Here is a 17,994-nt window from a genome sequence, read left to right as displayed (position 1 = left end):
TGAACAGTAAAATTTACACTCACAAAAGTTTACAAATAATAGAGAAAATAATAGAGACTATCTCTCTCTCTCGCGCTCACTCACACACACACAGTCACTCACACACACACACACACACTCACACACTCACTCACACACACACACACACGCACTCCTTTCTCTTTCCAAAGCGACTCGTGAGGCCGATTGACAGGTTAGAATGAAAATGAGGCGGACACTTGGTCACGACTTCAGTGCAAACGCGTCCTTTTAAGGAGAGCTCTAAACTTGGATCATATCACCATGGGAGCTATTTGTATTGCAAGGGACTTTTGTTTGTTTTTGCTCTTGTTAAATACTCGCCAAAGCACTGCTCTTCTAGAGAACCCAGGTACGTTTTCTGAGTTTCAAAGAGGCTGTTTTTACGCACGCTTTATAAGAGTGTTTGCGCTCATGTTGTTGTTGTTTTCAAAGGATGTATAATTTCCAACTACTTCGCAGACTTAATTTTGTTTTACATTATTATAGTTTGCCCACTCAGTATGGGCTTCAATTGTAGATATTGGAACTTGATGAATCTCTTTTGTTAGTTTGCTTTTTTAATGAAGTCCTAAGAAGTTTTAATCTACCTACTAACTTGTTTTCTGATAAAAGGAATAACAAATGTACCAATGATAAGGAATGGGTCCTGACTTTTATTTTTTCTTCATTTGAACACTTGGGAATAATGGATCAGGGTCAATGGGATCAATGTTTTGTTAACTTTAGTACTCAGAACCTGGTGAATTAGACTTTTACCTATTTAACTGAAATTATTCAGTGTTGAATTGAATATCGGGGATTTAATGAGGAGCACATTCATCCCAGAATCCTAATGTACTTGACTAAAATACAGATTTTTGAGTTTCATAACGAAATGTTGTTCTGTTAACATTTTATGCCATAATGTGTATTTCAAATCCAGATCCATGCGCAGAAGGAAGTGATGATGGCTGTCACATTGATGCTATTTGTCAGAATACCCAAGCCTCTTACAAGTGCACGTGTAAAGCAGGCTTTAAAGGCGACGGTAAACATTGTGAAGGTAATTATCTCCTCTGTAATTCATTGTTCCTTTCATCACTCATGTTTGTATTCGGATCATATGAGACACATTTGAATTCTTTGGACTAAGAGCTCCATGGATTACCAATACAAGTTTCAATTACATTTGGATTATATATCATAAACCTTGACATAATGCATGGATTTGTATTTAAATTATGTGGCCAATCATTTGAAAGGACCCTTTTCCACTAAATGCTCAAATGGCAAACATTAATCAATCTTGACTTGACTCCCTTTTCTTAGACATTGATGAATGCGATATCGAGTACAATGGTGGCTGTGTACACGAATGTAACAACATACCAGGCAATTATCGTTGCACTTGCCATGATGGATTCAATTTAGCGCACGAAGGACATAATTGTCTAGGTAAGAAACATTTCAAGCTATAAGGTAAACAACATTTGATGTATTGAGTGTCTGACAATCATTTAGCAGATGTAACTTTAGGCCTATACAGTGAATTAGGATGGCATTACAAGTGTATGATATCAATAGGGAATTTGTTTATATTGTGCTAAGGCCATTGAACAATGTGTGACAGCCAGGTAAATAGAGATTTGATGTAATATTTCTTTATAGTTTTCATGAAGACTTAGCCTAGAAATTCATTAACATTCATCCAGTTATTTCATTGTTCTGAGAAGTCATGTCCTGGCTCTCCCTGCAGATGTGGATGAGTGTGTGTTCAACAATGGAGGGTGCCAGTATACATGTGTCAACACCATGGGAAGTTATGAGTGCCGCTGCAAAGAGGGCTTCTTCCTCAGTGACAACCAGCACACATGTATCCACCGCTCTGTGGGTGAGTACCCCTGGAATACCTGCCCTGTGATGGCTTCCAACTCTCCTTCCCACCTTCAAATGTGTGTATGTGTGTGTATGTGTGTGTGTCTGTGTGTCTGTCTGTGTGTGAATGCGTGAGTGTGTGTGTGCACGCATGTCTGTTGTGTCTCGGTCCATCCATGTTTCTGTATGTTTGTGTCTCAGTCTATGTGTGTGTGTGTGCGTCCCTATGTGTGTGTGTGTATGTGTGTGTGTGTTAAGGTAGGCTACTAAGCCGTGTCAGGGGCACAGCAGAGAATTATGGAGCTAATTCTCGAATGTTCACATACAAGAGTGTGATTGACAGCACAATGAGGGATGACAGCTGTTAAGTCGGGTCCCCTCTCTGTGGCATTATCTAGAGCAGTCGGGTTCCAAAGGGCCCATGCTGTGGGAAAAAGAGCCCTGTGTCGCAGAGAACAAAACAAGTTAATAACTGCAACACTTGGGCTTTTGTGGCCTGTGTCTTACATTAGAATAAAGCTTCCTTTTTATGTGTCGGTAGCTTCTTAGACACAGGTGTTTTTTTATTCTCACTAAATGGAATGAAGAGATGCAAAAGCTTTTCACTACATTGGGTTTTCCTTGGAAAAGTTGCTAAATCCTACCAGCACATCCACTCAGCCGTTGCAGCATAAGTTTAAAGAAGCTGCTCTCTCTACGGTGACCTGGGAGAAGGCCAATGATGGTATTAGGTTAGAAGATAATAATATGATTCTGACTCCCATACGCACTGAGTGTACAAAACATTATGGACACCTGCTCTTTCCATGACATATACTGACCAGGTGAATCCAGGTGAAAGCTATGATCCCTTATTGATGTCACTTGTTAAATCCAGTTCAATCAGTGTAGATGAAGGGGAGGAGACAGGTTAAATGAAGGATTTTTAAGCCTTGAGACATTTTAGACATTGTGTATGTGTGCCATTCAGAGGGTGAATGGGCAAGACAAAATATTTAAGCCGACTTGACACAACTGTGGGAAGCATTGGGGTCAACATGGGCCAGCATCCCTGTGGAACGCTTTCAATACCTTGTAGAGCCCATGCACCAACGAATTGAAGCTGTTCTGAGGGCAAAAGGGGGGTCCACTGCACATTTGATGGGTCCACTGCACTTGCATGTCAGCTGAATGCATCAGCCCTCTCTAGGAAGTGGTATTGTTGGTCCATGGGTTGTGGCAGATTTCTAGTCAGGGGGCTTCAATAATCTATCTTGAGACATCATTGATGTTGCGCAGTGTGAGTTGTTTTGCCTCTGTATTTCATTACAAAGTACTATATGTAACAACATGTGAATACAATGTTGTTAGTAGTGTAATTACAGTGTTATTACACAGGTATAGGAGCAACCTAATGTAAAGTGTTACCTCTCTTTCCCAGAGGGCCTTAGCTGTATGAATAAGGAGCATGGCTGTGCTCACATCTGCAAGGAGACACCCAAGGGAGGAGTGGCCTGCGAGTGCCGCCCAGGATTCGAGCTGGCCAGGAACCAAAGAGGCTGCATCTGTATGTGTGAAGTTTTGTGATTGAACGTATAGCCAGGTCAACCAAGAGTCTTGTTTAGATAACACATCAGTTGAACTTTGAAATTGACCCAAGTTTTGTGTCATTGGCATAGTGACCTGTAACCATGGTAACGGGGGCTGCCAGCACACCTGCGAGGACATGGAGCAGGGGCCCATCTGCAGGTGTCATGTGAGGTACACCCTGCACCCTGATGGCAGGTCCTGTGTAGGTAAGAGATGACCAACCACAAACCACATCCAGGCCTACTTACATACCTGGTACTTACCTGTAAGCATCTCTACGTATGGCAAACCAGTTTACTTAGTCAACATCGGTGAAATGGACTGAATCCTTCTAGATATTTCCATCTGTACACTTCTTCATTCTCCTCCTTTTTGTTACTCTCCCCCACTGAAACGCACCTGTTTAAATGATCACATCTTGAGCCTGTGGATGAAATGGCAATCCTTTTGAGGAGCTTGCCAGCTCTCCTGATAGCCAGTGTGTATTTCTTCCATTTGCACACCGTGGATATGATAAGCATCAGCCATCAGATAGGAAGGAGACGTACAGTAGTATCTGTTCCTCCCGCGGCGCTGCTGTGTGTGTGGGGTCCTGGATTATCACTGAGTTGTCTCCATCTCCATCTCACAGTTCCATCTCCTGTCTTATCTGCCACACGCATAGACAGCCACACTGCATGCCTTAGGTGTAAACATGCTACTTGTTACAGAGAGGAACACAGAAGAACATCCAGGGGAGGTAGACTACACTTATAGCGCGCCAAGGCGTGCACTGTGCAGTTCAGCTACTGTGCATCAGCAGACAGAACAGAACAGGAGGCAACTTAGTGCAAACCATTTTCTTAAATGTTGACTTATGTTTATTTTAGTTAGGCTAAAACACTGTGTATGTATCTATGTGTATTCTGTTGGTTAGGTTACTGACTGTTACTCACGTCACCCACTGTCTGTGTTACAGAGCGGGATGAGACAACTACTGAGAGCTCTGATCACAACACCATGTCCTTCACTGAGGTTGACAAACGTGTCAAGCGCAGACTGCTAATGGGTAAATGTTTTATAATTGCACAATTTCCACTGTTATTACCCATTGTTACCTATACAGCCTAAAATAACAAAACCAAACAGACTCAGCTACTGACTGAGAGGATTCTGTCAGTTGGACTATTTGAATGACTAGTTACCATGGGTTACGCCGCCAGGAATCAGCCAGAGGTGTTTTTCAAAGGGGAGAAGAGCAAGGCCCAGTAAACTAAGGCATTCCACAGGCTTTAGAGCAAACTGTGAAATGACTATGGACCCTTACTTTCTCACCACCCAATTCCTCCCCTGAAAAATATGCTTTTGTGACAGTGTGGTACATTTCACATGTTTTCCTTCCGTTTAGGATGGGGATGGCGTTGGGTTGCCCAATGTATAGCACTGTCAGTCATGGTGTGCTGAGTCAATGTTCACACCTAGTAAAACACTGTATTGACTGTATGTATGTGACTGGGTTGCTAGCTCAGTGTCTATGACTACTGCTGTTGTCTACTCAATGTCTGTTGGTAGGGTTAAAAACCAGACTTTGGCAATAGCACAATAACGACAGTACATGATGTATAGGCATTTTTATAACACTTTATTTAGTACAGTACACAACAGGAGCATGTTGACATTGAATCTATTCACGTTGGCCTTTCAGAGAACTGTGCCGTGAATAACGGGGGGTGTGACTCCACCTGTAAGGACACATCCACAGGCGTACGCTGCAGCTGCCCTGTGGGCTTCACTCTGCAGCCTGATGGGAAGACGTGCAAAGGTCAGACCAGCCGTCCACCAAGAACCTCAACTCCATCTCTATGGCCTGCCTCCAAAATGGCACCCTATTCCCTATTTAGTGCACTACTTTTGACCTGGGCCCATAGGGCTCTGGTCAAAAGTAATGCACTTTATAGGGAATAGGTGCCATTTTGGAGGCAGACCATCTTTATCTCCATCTCTTATTATTCAGGTCAATGTACTTTTATTTAACAAGCTTCACATCTCCCCTCCATAGGTATTTGGACAGTGAAGCTAACATTTTTCATTTGGCTCTACACTCCAGTATTTTGGATTTGATCAAATGTTTCATATGAGGCTACAGTACAGAATGTCACCTTTTATTTTAGAGTATTTTCATACATATCTGTTTTACCGTTTAGAAATGAAAACACTTTATGTATCAAGTCCCCCCCCCTTGTGAAGAATTCATAAGTATTTGGACAAATTTACTTATAGTGTATAAAAGTAGTCAAAAGTTTAGTATTTGGTCCCATATTCCTTGCACGCAATGACTATATCAAGCTTTTGACTTTACAAACTCATTGGATGCATTTGCAGTTTATTTTGGTTGTGTTTTGGGTTATGTTTTGCCCAACAGGAACTGAATGGTTAAATGATGACTGGAGTAATTTTCTTTCTAAGTGAGTAGATAAGATGTTTCTGAATAATTCTAAATTAATCCTGATAATGCCATGATTAAGAAAGATCATGAAAGAATCATAAATAATGATGAGTGAGATCATTCTTTCTGCCTCTGTAACCTTCTCACTCATCATTATTCAAGAATCATCCAGAATCATCGTAGCATCCACATGAATGTAGAAGTGTTCAGAAACGTATTCTATTCTTACTTACAATAAAAGTGACTCCAAAATGACAGAAGACATTATTCACCATTCAGTTCCTATTGGGCAAAACATACCCAAAACACAACCTAAACAAACCGCAATGCTTGATGTAGTTTTTGCTTGCAAGGATAATGGGACCAAGTGCTAACCTTTTGACAACTTTAATACACTAAAAGTGATATACTTATGACTTCTTTAAATGGGGGGACTAGATACATAAAGTGCTTTCATTTCTAAACAGCAAAACAGATATGTATCAGAATACCCTCAAATAAAAGCTGACATTATGTACAGTTTCATAAGTATAGAGACACATTAAAAAAAATTGCTTCACTGTCCAAATACATATGGAGGGGAGTGTATGTCTGTCTGAATAATAACTGTTTTATCATTTGCCTTTCACAGACATTAATGAGTGTGAGCTACACAACGGTGGTTGCGACCACTTCTGCAGGAACACCATCGGCAGCTTTGAGTGCAACTGCTGGAAGGGCTTCAAGCTGCTTACTGACGAGCACTCCTGCCAGGGTAGGCCTCTTCTCTTCACTCTCCTGCCTGTCTGCCCTACATCTGGGGAAGGGGCTGAGACAGCGCACTATACTGGGCTGTTGTTCTGTGTAGGTGTGCTGGTGGAAGATAAGACAGAGGGTGGGAGGCTGAACGGTTTGCCAGTATCGACTTGCAGGATTCCTCTGAAGATCCTTAACATGTGCTAGTATAAAGCTTAACGTTTAGTACAAACTGATTTCTTCCCTCTGATACAACGCGTCATTAAGACGTTGCTGTCTCTATCATTAACTATCAAAAGACAATGCCACATTTCATCACGTGGTGATACCATGCTGTACCATGTAAAACCCCAATATCTACTACCTTAAATTGAAAAAGAATATCCCTCTGCTTTTGATTACAGATATAGACGAGTGTTATTTCGAAAGGACATGTGGTCACACGTGTGTGAACTCCCCTGGTGGTTTTGAGTGTGTTTGCAACAAAGGGTACACCCTGTATGGACTGGCCCACTGTGGAGGTAAGACTATAAGATGAATGCTTATGGGGCATTATACTTATGGTATGGGGAAAGGGCTTTGACACCATTCTGAATAGTTCATGTTGGTGTTTTCTATAAGACTCATGTGTATAGGGTATTATGCTTATGGTGAAAAAGCTTTGGTACCATCTATACCATTTCACACCATTCTGAATAGTTCATGTTGGTGTTTTTAGTAGTTTTTGCTGAAAAAAGGATGGATGCTTTATGAATGAAGTGAGGTGAGAGATGCTGCTAATAACATATGGATGTTTTCCCTGCTTTCTTCTCAGACATAAATGAGTGCAGTGTGAACAATGGAGGTTGTGAGCAGGGTTGTGAGAACACCATGGGTGGGTTTGAGTGCCACTGCCACCCTGGCGATAAGCTACACTGGAACAAAAAGGATTGTATCGGTAAGACAGTGCCCCTTCAGGCCTGGGGGGGCTCTAGGAGGTTTAGGGTGTGTGCCGTGCACGGTTTGGTGTGTGTGCTCCCTGAGTTGTCCTTTGGGGAGTGTTTGACATCAAATCAGTGGTTGTATCACATGTATGTTTTGAAACTTTTGGGGACTAAAAACAGGAGATACTTTGAGTTATTTTCTTCTCTTTCTCTTTACTGCTCTGTGTCTTTCTCTCTGGTCTTTTGTTTAAAACCTAGGACAAAAACAGAAAAAAGGCAATTCCTGTTGTTCCCATTGTCTTCTTGTCTCCTTGGATAGGTTTCACTCTGTTCCCACAACTTCTCACAACTTCTATGTCTGTCTGTGCTGTCTGTCTGTCTGTCTGTCTGTCTGTCTGTCTGTCTGTCTGTCTGTCTGTCTGTCTGTCTGTCTGTCTACCACGGTCCAAGTCTGATCTTTACCTTTGAGTTTGTTATGGTTTCCATCTAGAGGCAGAGGGTTTCCCAGCAACAAAGCCCCCCTCTAAACCGACCTTGAACTGTAGCAGGCAGGAGGGAGGTGACCGCTGCTACCTGACCTGCCAGTCCCAGGTCCATATCACCAGTGGTGAGTTATCAGTTACTACTACTACTATCAGACTGCATCCCAAATGGAACACTATTCCCTTTATAGTACACAACTTTTGACCAGGGCCCACAGGGCTCTGGTCAAGGGTAGTGCCCTATACAGGGAATAGGGTACCATTTGGGACATATATTTAGTTACTACTACTATCAGTCTGCAGAGCAGCGCAGCCTCATGTTCTTGCACGCCGTCTGTTTGCTTTTGGCAGCCAGGCCTTTTGTGGCTCTGCCTTTTGTCTGTGGTGGCCTGTCTCATGCCCCTGTGTGTGTTTACAGGGACGGAGGATTCTTATACAGTGACCTGTGGAATGTCTCTGCCCTGCTTGGCTGGAGCACAAAGGAATGGAAGTGGCTTGTATTGCTTGGGCAAGTACACACCATCACAGATCTGCATCAGCCTCTGTCACTTTAGCCTGACGTAAACAACCAGAAGCACAACATATAAAGGCAAAACAACTTCATACCAAATCAAGTCTTCAGTATTTGCATTTTGATTTATAGACATATGGAAGGATTTTTCCTTTTGATCAAAGGTTAACAATGTGCTATTATTTCCTTTGTACCATAGGACCAGAAATGTCAAGTGTCCTGCGAATTAAGACCACAGCCACTTTTAAGTCTGGCACAGGAAAGTGCAACTTGAAACGTAGTCAAGAGAGACTGAAGGAGAGCCTGAACGCAGCTCACTCAGGTACAGAGGTTTCTAACACAAGTCCAACAGCTCCTCATTCGTTAAAACAATGCAGATTAACCAGGCACTGCCTACATTTAATGCAACAAACTTGATAACAGGAACCAGACCTCGAGGCTGCTTAGATTAAAGTAAACTGAGAATGAGCCAAATATGAAAGAAATACGTGGGGGTAAGTAGTGCGGTCTGAAATGTTTTGAATGTCTCAGCACTGCACATTGTCTGGCGGTGACAGGGGAAAATGTAATTAGCCATAGCATGCCTTTCAGTTGGGCCCTACCCAGCCATCAATCAAACTGACTTCCGATTGTTGGATTATTTTGTTTCTCCAATGGGTTCCGGCATTGTGCCATCTCAAAGGACACAATTGGTTCAAATAAAATTTTCCCAGTCTCCTCTCTTTATCCCCTTGTCCAAAGGCAACAAAAAGAGCAGGGGGAAAAGAGTGCATGTTCAACCGGAAACACAGAGAAGTCACTGCTTTTTAAAGAATGATTAGAAACATCAGTACTTGAACACACAAATGATATGATCTCCTTCAATTGAAGTGTTATGACATTGCAGTTAAGTTTTATCCTCACTCTACCTGCTACAGTTGGACAGTTATAGACAATATAGTTATTCAGTAACATGTGTGCTGTGTGTGTGTGTCTGTGTGCATACATGTGTGTGTTTGTCTCTGTGCATGCATGTGTGTGTGCGTGTCCATGTCCTGTGTGGCTGGCCGTGTCCACAGACAGCAGGTCCCCCTTCACGGAGAACGTCCAGTTCAGCTATGTGCGCTTGCGCTGCAGCTCGTCTGGCCACCGGATGCGGAGCCGCCACGGCAGGAAGGCGGGTTACGAGGAGGAGGTCTCCTCCATCACGGCTGAGTTTGAGTTGGATGTGAACCTAGAGGAGGTAACAGGTTGGTCTCTCTGCCCTGCCCTGCTGTAACCCCAGTCCTCTGGCTGACACTCTGCTTTCTGTTTCTCTCTCTGCTCTTGCTTTTCGTCACTAAACAAGCCAAACATGTTAAAGTATCTCCTGTTTTGACGTGGCGTTTTGAGGTGGTGGGATCTTTGGGGAAGGTGTAGTTTTGGAGGTTTCCTTTGTATACTGAGGGAGCAAGTGGTTGATCAATTTGCCTGGTGTCTGTGTGTTGGAATTGATATTTTAGTACCGGTATGTGTGTGTGGTTTTGTTTGCGTGTGTATTGTGGTCTCATTGCGTTGCGAGGACCGTTTTGGTATCTGGTGTTTCTCTCAGCAGAGAACTGTGACCTAGGCTGTGTGCGTCGACGCTCAGAGAAGAGGCTGAGGAAGACCATCCGTACCCTGAGGAAGTCCATCCACCGGGAGCAGTTCCACCTACACTTCGCTGGCTCTAACTACGAGCTGGCCAAGAGGCTGGCCCGGCCGGTGGACCTGCCGGAACACTGTGGGAAAGGACAGGTGCTGGTGGACAGGAAGTGTGGTGAGTGAGCATCTTGAGTGTTCTGAGTATCATAAGATATAGGTATAAGTGTATCTATAAGATGAGTATCATGTTGAACATCTACCTGTATCTGTTTCTGCCTGTATCTGAGCCACCACTGGGGCCTAGCACAGGCCAGAGCCTAGCCCTGGCTCCCACACAGAGTAGATCAAAGTCATGTCTTAAGAGTCATTGAAATTGGCCATGCCAGCGAGATATATTTAGACAAGTTGGTTTAATGATTGGATTTGGAGCAGGTGTTGGCCAGATGACTGCCATATTTGGGTGCAGATATGCTGTAATGAGCTGGTATGGGGAGCGCTTGCTCGGCTCGCACGGAGAACAGAGAGGCTGTTGTTGGCTTGCTCGCAGGGTGAGGAGATCTTCCAGCATCTCCCTGGGATAAAGTGCAACAGAAGGTGTGATGGCTGCCGCTAGCTTTTGCTGTTGTTGCCGCTGGTCCTATTTAGTTTTACAGCCATAATGGAGGAAAAGTCCATTAGCTTTAATGGCACCCTGTCAACATCAGCGGTGGAAAGGAGGCTGGCATGTGTTTTCTCTGGCAGAGGGGAGGGGAGCAGAGAGCTGCGTGCGCCCAGTTCAGGGCCTCACAGTAAGCATAGTAAGCCCACTGCCTGCTGCTGCGCTCTGCTTGTCTGTCTCAATGTGGTCAGTAGAAGAGGGTCAGTTTTCTGTCCACCGTTAACTCTGTAATGATTGGTCTTCTACCTCTAGAGCCCCTGTCTGAACCTGATCCAAGCCATCTATTTAAGAGATCTGAAGACTATTGTAGACCGACCTCTCAAAGCTGTTCTAGCCTGCCTCTGTCTTGATCCAGAGCTCTCCTCTCTTACTCCCCGCCCTTATTGAGGTTGAGTGGGTGAGGATGGAGGGGGTTGAGTGGGGGAAGGATGGTGTTTGATCCATTCTGGTTCTTAGAGCTTTTTAAGAATAAAGACTGCCCATAGCTGGTTAAATGTATTGATTTTCACACAAGAGGGTAAAATCATGAAACTTAATCATCTTTGGCGGAAATAGTCTAATTGTTTTACAAACCAAGCATCTAATTTAAAATAAATGTAATCCTTAATCCAAGGTATCCCCAGCAAAGCGGACTCTCGCTGGTGTCTGTTTCTTTCTGCCTCCAAATAACAGGAGACTAACATGTTGTGCTGGATTCAAATTACCCTTAGCTGTTGTTTTTGCTTTGTAGCTTGTTGTTTTTGTGTTTTATATGAGCTACTTACCTCATAAGTAAGTCGTAAGTCTTAAAACTAAAAGAACCCAGAAGAGTAAAGTTGCCAATGTGTAGGCAGTGGTGTAGACATGTAATTTGGAAGGGGGGCTGAATGGAAGCCGTAACCCCCTGCTCTATAAAGGAGCTATATTTTTCCCTCCACCCCTGGCTTAGCTCACTGAGTGCAGTTTAAACCTTTCAGTTTGCCCACTCCATTGTAAATACCATTGGGGCTCGTTCTCACTGATTCAGTGGGAAGATAAATCCTCCACAACAACATGGCCTCAGCCTCAGTAGTACTGAGAGAAAAGCAATGCCTTCTTATTCCTCACTCTTCAAATATCTAGCACTCTTTCTTTCAAACCAAATTGCGAACGTTATGAATTCATGATATAGTACACGGCAGTATTCCAATTAACCAACCGGTGAAATATCCCATATGTGTGATCAGAGTTTTTTGCATTCTAAATAATTCATGATTGATCAACAACAGCATTCATTTCCTTATGCCTCAACCCAGTATAAGAATCAGCTGTATGTTGGATTTTAGTTTCAGACCACTTAATGAGGCAGAATGACTGTATTACTATGAAAAACAACAATAGCCAACAGCAAAACGTGCCAGTGTGTAGTGTCTGAAACCCTGTGTACGAATATTCTCCTGATCTCTTTTACGTACAATTGTGCATGTTCGTTTTAACATGGGAGATGATTAGGAAGTGCTGTTGATTCAAACTGTGAGTTTGAGTGCTATATCCCCTCTCAGTCAGGGCCACTCTGCATGACCCCAGCCACTAAACTGCTGCGGAGAATTGACTTCAGCGACACCATGGGAATTAATTAGCATCAGCTGTTTGGGCCTCTGCTTGATAGGCGCAAGAAGTGACTGGGGTAGGCAGAATGGGGGGATTCAGAACCCTGACCCCTTTTATTGGGTTCAGCTCCTTACCATTGTGACACCATAGTGTTTGCCTATGTCATCAAATACTTGAATAGAGGTGAAAGGTCTTTTAAACCTCTTTGGGGCCATCAATTCGAGGACTCTATAGAATTGCCTCTGCATTTGAAAGGCTTCAAGGTTTTTTCCCTCTCTCTCGCACTCTCCATCATATAAAAGCTGGTGGAGACAATGCGACGGTGGCTCCTCATGGTCATTCAGGATAGACAAAAGGCAGAAAAAATGAACTGCTCTTGAGAGAATTACATTTTCTTTCTTTTAAGGAAAATCAAGTTGCTGAGGCACATATAATGGATGTGCGTTAAAGCCTTTGTGTGTTCCTCATTAACTCATTATGGCTGGTTCTCTCCTGAAAAGCTCTTCTTACTTAGATTTTCCTGAAGGATATTTTTTAATGAAAACGCAAAATGATTTCACTTCACTACTCTCTGTTCGGAGAGATGATTAGATATCATTTCCCCCTTTAAGAAGTTCTTGACATCACCAGACACACACAATAATTCAAACATGAATTAGAGACGTTGTTCTACAAAGTAAAACATGAAAAGGGGGGGAAATTAAAGCTGATGGTGTGCATCCCTATAATCAGGCTTTGCACGCTCTTGTGAGATAAGAGACAAACACTCCTTTTGACTGGCTCTGTGTGTGCTTTGGTAAAGGTGAGGGTGCTTAGGATGGTATGTAGAGTTCTTTCCCCAATGCACACCGGTGTTATGTGAAGTGTAAGAACTTGTTTGATGTGGGACACAAAGGCATCTGGGGAGCAGCTCAGTGCTCTTATGTCTGAATTTTTGCATAGCTCCATCAGGTCGATTTGCAATGCCTTTTTAACAGCTTAACACTGGGCCTCTTGTGGTAGGCTTGAATGCCAGTGTGTGTATGTGTGTGTGTGTGTATATGTGTGTGTGTGTGTGTGTGTGTGTGTGTGTGTGTGTGTGTGTGTGTGTGTGTGTGTGTGTGTGTAACATCCCTCTTATCTAGCCCTTCTGCCTCATTCCTCTACCTTTTGCTAGTGAGCTGCACTGTTGGAACGTACTATGACAGGGATCAGGGAAGGTGTGTTCTGTGTCCAGCTGGAATGTACCAAGATGAAGCGGGGCAGACGTCTTGCGATGTCTGCCCAGGGCCAGAGGTGAGAGGAAGCCCCAGGTCGGTTGGGGCGCGGAATATCTCTGAGTGTGGAGGTAAGGCTCAAGAGTTGAGGATATGAGTAATCATGTATCTCCTAACTGTGTACAAGACAGGAGACGTGAGTCACCTTGGATACTTACTTACTCAACCATCATAATCATAAAGATAACTGCGGCAAAATACACTGAACTCCATCAAAGACCCTGGAATAGCTTTCCCTCATGGTTTGATCTTTTTAAAAAGTGATCTTTAAACTAGTCTCCCAGTCAGAATCACATCCTGTTATGAGTATATATGAAATACACAGGAAGGAGCGATACCCTGATAAAAAATCTCCCCGCAGGCAGATGTTGTGCTTTGTATAAAGCCGTGTAAGCCTCAGAACGTTCAAGCCCTGTTTGAATTAAACAGCCACACCTGGCCCCTGCCCACTCCTGAATAAAGAGAAGAAGGATCCACCATGTTTTCACCTCCCCAAACACTGTTATCACAGCCAGTTTGTGGCTAAGCCACAGATCCCATCTCCTGCTTTCCCCACCAATAGACTAAACAAAAAAGAGCTATGGGGAGAGACAGTTTGTTAAAGTCAGTCAGGAGATATGAGAGAGGTTGTTCCCTGGTAGATAATGGCCTTGCATTACATCACTCCACTGACATCTGCTCTCCTGGCCTTTGTCTTATTGTGGTAGAGTGCTCTTTCTTTAAGTCGCTCTGGATAAGAACGTCTGTCTGCTAAATGACCACATGTACGATGGGAATGTTGCTTTGAGCAGACTGAGTGGTACAAGTATCCCTCTGACCAGTCCAGTGTTGTTATGTTCCCAGGTCAATGTCCCCCTGGTCAGTTCTCCCATGATGGCTTCATCCCTTGCCTGCCCTGTCCCCTGGGTACCTACCAGCCAGAGGTGGGGCGCACTTCCTGTTTCCACTGTGGAGGAAACCTGGTCACCAAACACAATGGTGCCGTGTCCTTCCAGGAGTGTGAGACCAAAGGTGAGTGGTCAGCTTATCCATCCCATTTAGTTATGCATGTAAAGTCTGGGTGTACGTCCCAAATGACACCCTATTCCCTACATAGTTCATTACTTTTGACCAGAACCCTATGGATCCTGGTCAAAAGTAGTGTCTTTAAGGGAATTCCCCTGCAGTTTCTGTTTTATGGAAATATACTACATTGGTTTATGTTGGTGTATGTTGGTGTTTGAGAGGTGCTAAACCGTGGTACCACTCCATTCTGCTCCTGTAGTCCAGTGTTCACCGGGACATTACTACAACACCAGTACACACCGCTGTATCCGTTGTCCCATGGGGACGTATCAGGTGGAGTTTGGTCAGAATTACTGCATCTCCTGCCCAGGGAATACCACCACCGACTTTGACGGCTCCACCAACATCATGCAGTGCAAAAGTATGTATGTTCAGACAAGAGAAGTATGTGTGTGTGTACATTTGTGTGTTCATGGCTTCACACTTTAAATGTATTTAATGGCTACACATAGAGTAAACTAAAACTACATGCAGGTTTCTCTACTACTGTACTGTGCTCAAATCAATATTGTTCCTGTCCTGCTTTGGGATGCTACTGTAGATAATTAGCGTCGCAGCACCAAGGCAGCGTAAAATATTTGACACTATCCTGTCACCTCACAGACAGACACTGTGGGGGAGAGCTGGGAGATTTCACTGGCTACATAGAGTCCCCCAACTACCCAGGGAACTACCCAGCCAACATCGAGTGCACCTGGACCATCAACCCACCACCCAAGCGCAGAATCCTCATCGTGGTCCCAGAGATTTTCCTCCCCATCGAGGATGAGTGTGGAGACTACCTGGTCATGAGGAAGAGCTGTGAGTGTTTGTGTTTTTGTTTATGTGCGTGCGTGCATGCATGCGTCTGTCTGTCTGTCGGTCTGTGTGTGTTTGTGTGTGTGTGTGTCGTGTTGGAGGTTAGGGCTTGTTAGGTGACTGGGTGTTATCAGGGTGCTACAGTATTAATGTGATTTCACTGCAGGTGACCAGATGTTGGTGATGAATGTCTTTAGAATTATAAGAGGGTGGCAGTGTTGGTAGGAGGTTCTGCATAATAGGATAGCACCTCTCAGAGACCATGGGGTACTATGGGCTTCTAATAGACCATTAGATCCTGCCACATTCAGAGTAATGAATGGTGCTAGTGTTTGATTTGTCATAATGTGCCCATTTCCTCAATTCACAGCTCTCTCCAACTCTGTGACGACCTATGAGACCTGCCAGACCTATGAGCGGCCTATTGCCTTCACCTCCCGCTCCAAGAGGCTGTGGATACAGTTCAAATCGAATGAAGGGAACAGTGGGAAGGGCTTCCAAGTCCCTTATGTGACCTACGATGGTAAGAGACATCCTTATTGGTGGAAATATTGACATGTTGCTTTAAATTACACATGCTTAAATACAACAATGGATCAAGTGTCTGTGAAATGTAATTTTATTTGGAATTTTAAGTCTGGATAGGTCTACGTAATGCCACAAATGTATCACCTACTTCCAATTGCACAAATAATATAGAAATATACTCTTGGGTATGTTTATATATGATATATGTTTCAGAGGACTACCAGGAACTCATCGAAGATATAGTCAGAGATGGAAGATTATATGCCTCTGAAAATCACCAAGAAATTCTCAAGGTAAAGATTTCATGTATTTCCTGTGGGAAAAAGCTTTTGTCTGCCATATACTACCCTCTTCTGGACACAATAAGAAATTCAGGATGCAAACTTCACTTGAGCGCCATCGTAAAAATGTCAGATGACTGTTGGCTCGGTCTCAGATTGAATTCTAATCTGTACTAATCTTCTCAGGACAAGAAGCTTATGAAGGCACTGTTTGATGTATTGGCCCACCCACAGAACTTCTTCAACTACACAGCACAGGAGTCAAGAGAAATGTTCCCCAAATCCTTCATCCGATTTCTACGTTCTAAGGTTTTAAGATTCCTTCGCCCTTAAGAAGGCACTATCATCAAGTTACTTTGTGGATATCTCAGAAAATGCATATACCAGTTACTCCCTGCAGCTGTTACGTAATTCACTGACAAATAGAAAAGTGTCCTTTAGTTATCCTGTCTGTACAGAGACTGACTGAGGCTAGAGTTGACTAAGAGAGATGGACTCGGACACTTTCCTCAAATGGACTTCAATTGGACGTTCTGGGAATGGGTGGGTACTGGACTGTCATGGCGCAGACAAGTGGCAGCTCCTGCAATCACATCTGGTCTACATTCTAGAGCTAAATGTTTTGTACTTCGATACCACATTTATCTCTGATACTTCCATACACTCCTGTGTGAGCACTGCAACGTTTAGACAGACTGTCAATTCCTTTTCAACTTTCAGTCTCAGGAATAAAGCTTGAAGTGGTAAACTGATTTGATTAAATTAATGAATGCTTCGATTTGCATACTGGTGTAACAACAACATCTTGAAAATAATTATGGTAAACGGAACTTTCACCAATAGCATAGAAAGCGGATGAGACAAGACTCTTGATCATGTATAAAAAGTTAACTGAGGTTTATGCTAAATGTCAACCACATAGATAGTGTATATTTATAACATTAAATTCTATTTCACATTTAGATCAGAATTGTTGACAGAAATATGCCTGAATATGAATAAAGAATACAGCACAAATGTGACCTTATGGTGGGAACTTTAAAGCACTACAAGGAATGTAGTGATACCACAAAAGCAATTATCCTTATGAATGTTTTGTATATTGTGTAAAAAGTATTAGATGAAAATGTTAACGTATTGTAGTTAACTGCATTCCTGACACTTGCGCAGTATCGACACATCCCCTCACAACCTGTATTTTTGCTGCCTCAAATTAATGTTATCGTTTTCCGCTGTCCTGAAAACATGGTTTTACTTTAAGAATTGCTAGACAGTGAATACACCATGCTACTGTGTTTTGAGTGAACAACAAATGCCCATGAATCAAGACTAGCTCTTCACTATGATCATTCAAACAGCTACCAAAGACTACTTTTCACTACTCATAGAAGTGAGATTATTGAGTGGTGTGACTAGAAATGTAGAGCAATATGAGGTGGAGCAAGTGAGATTATACATTCCAGATATGGAATGAGAGGTTTGTATTCACTTATGACTTAGCAAAGAAATGTATGTCTATATTTTTATGTTTGTACATATAACATGTTGTAAATAAAGCAAATAAACATAATATTGTGCTTTTGCTTTACTTATTTTACTTTCTGATATGCTATTTTCAATATAAGCAACAACATTGTCAAAATCAAAATAATACATTAATGATGTAGTTTTTTATATAGGTTCTATAACATTAGTTATTGTGTTATATTAGTTATAA

At 42.9% G+C, this 17,994-nt stretch overlaps 1 protein-coding gene across 1 annotated transcript; it reads left to right on the top strand.

Moving 5' to 3' along the window:
* The first annotated feature begins 207 nt into the window (after positions 1 to 207).
* scube2 (signal peptide, CUB domain, EGF-like 2) lies at positions 208 to 17,859 on the top strand. Its single transcript, XM_084154693.1, is given in 24 exon segments — positions 208 to 370; positions 944 to 1,063; positions 1,330 to 1,455; positions 1,757 to 1,891; positions 3,296 to 3,421; positions 3,534 to 3,650; positions 4,403 to 4,492; positions 5,129 to 5,245; positions 6,501 to 6,623; positions 7,009 to 7,125; positions 7,419 to 7,541; positions 8,018 to 8,134; positions 8,428 to 8,513; positions 8,515 to 8,521; positions 8,720 to 8,842; positions 9,579 to 9,749; positions 10,091 to 10,297; positions 13,506 to 13,676; positions 14,449 to 14,616; positions 14,870 to 15,031; positions 15,274 to 15,471; positions 15,839 to 15,991; positions 16,210 to 16,289; positions 16,464 to 17,859. Coding segments are annotated over 24 exon segments (3,072 nt in total). The 5' UTR covers positions 208 to 282; the 3' UTR covers positions 16,611 to 17,859.
* Positions 17,860 to 17,994: the final 135 nt, after the last annotated feature.

This window comes from Coregonus lavaretus (assembly GCF_964263955.1).
Source record: "Coregonus lavaretus genome assembly, chromosome: 37".
In the NCBI taxonomy this organism is placed as follows: Eukaryota; Metazoa; Chordata; class Actinopteri; order Salmoniformes; family Salmonidae; genus Coregonus; species Coregonus lavaretus.
This window is presented reverse-complemented; position numbering and strand designations above follow the sequence as displayed.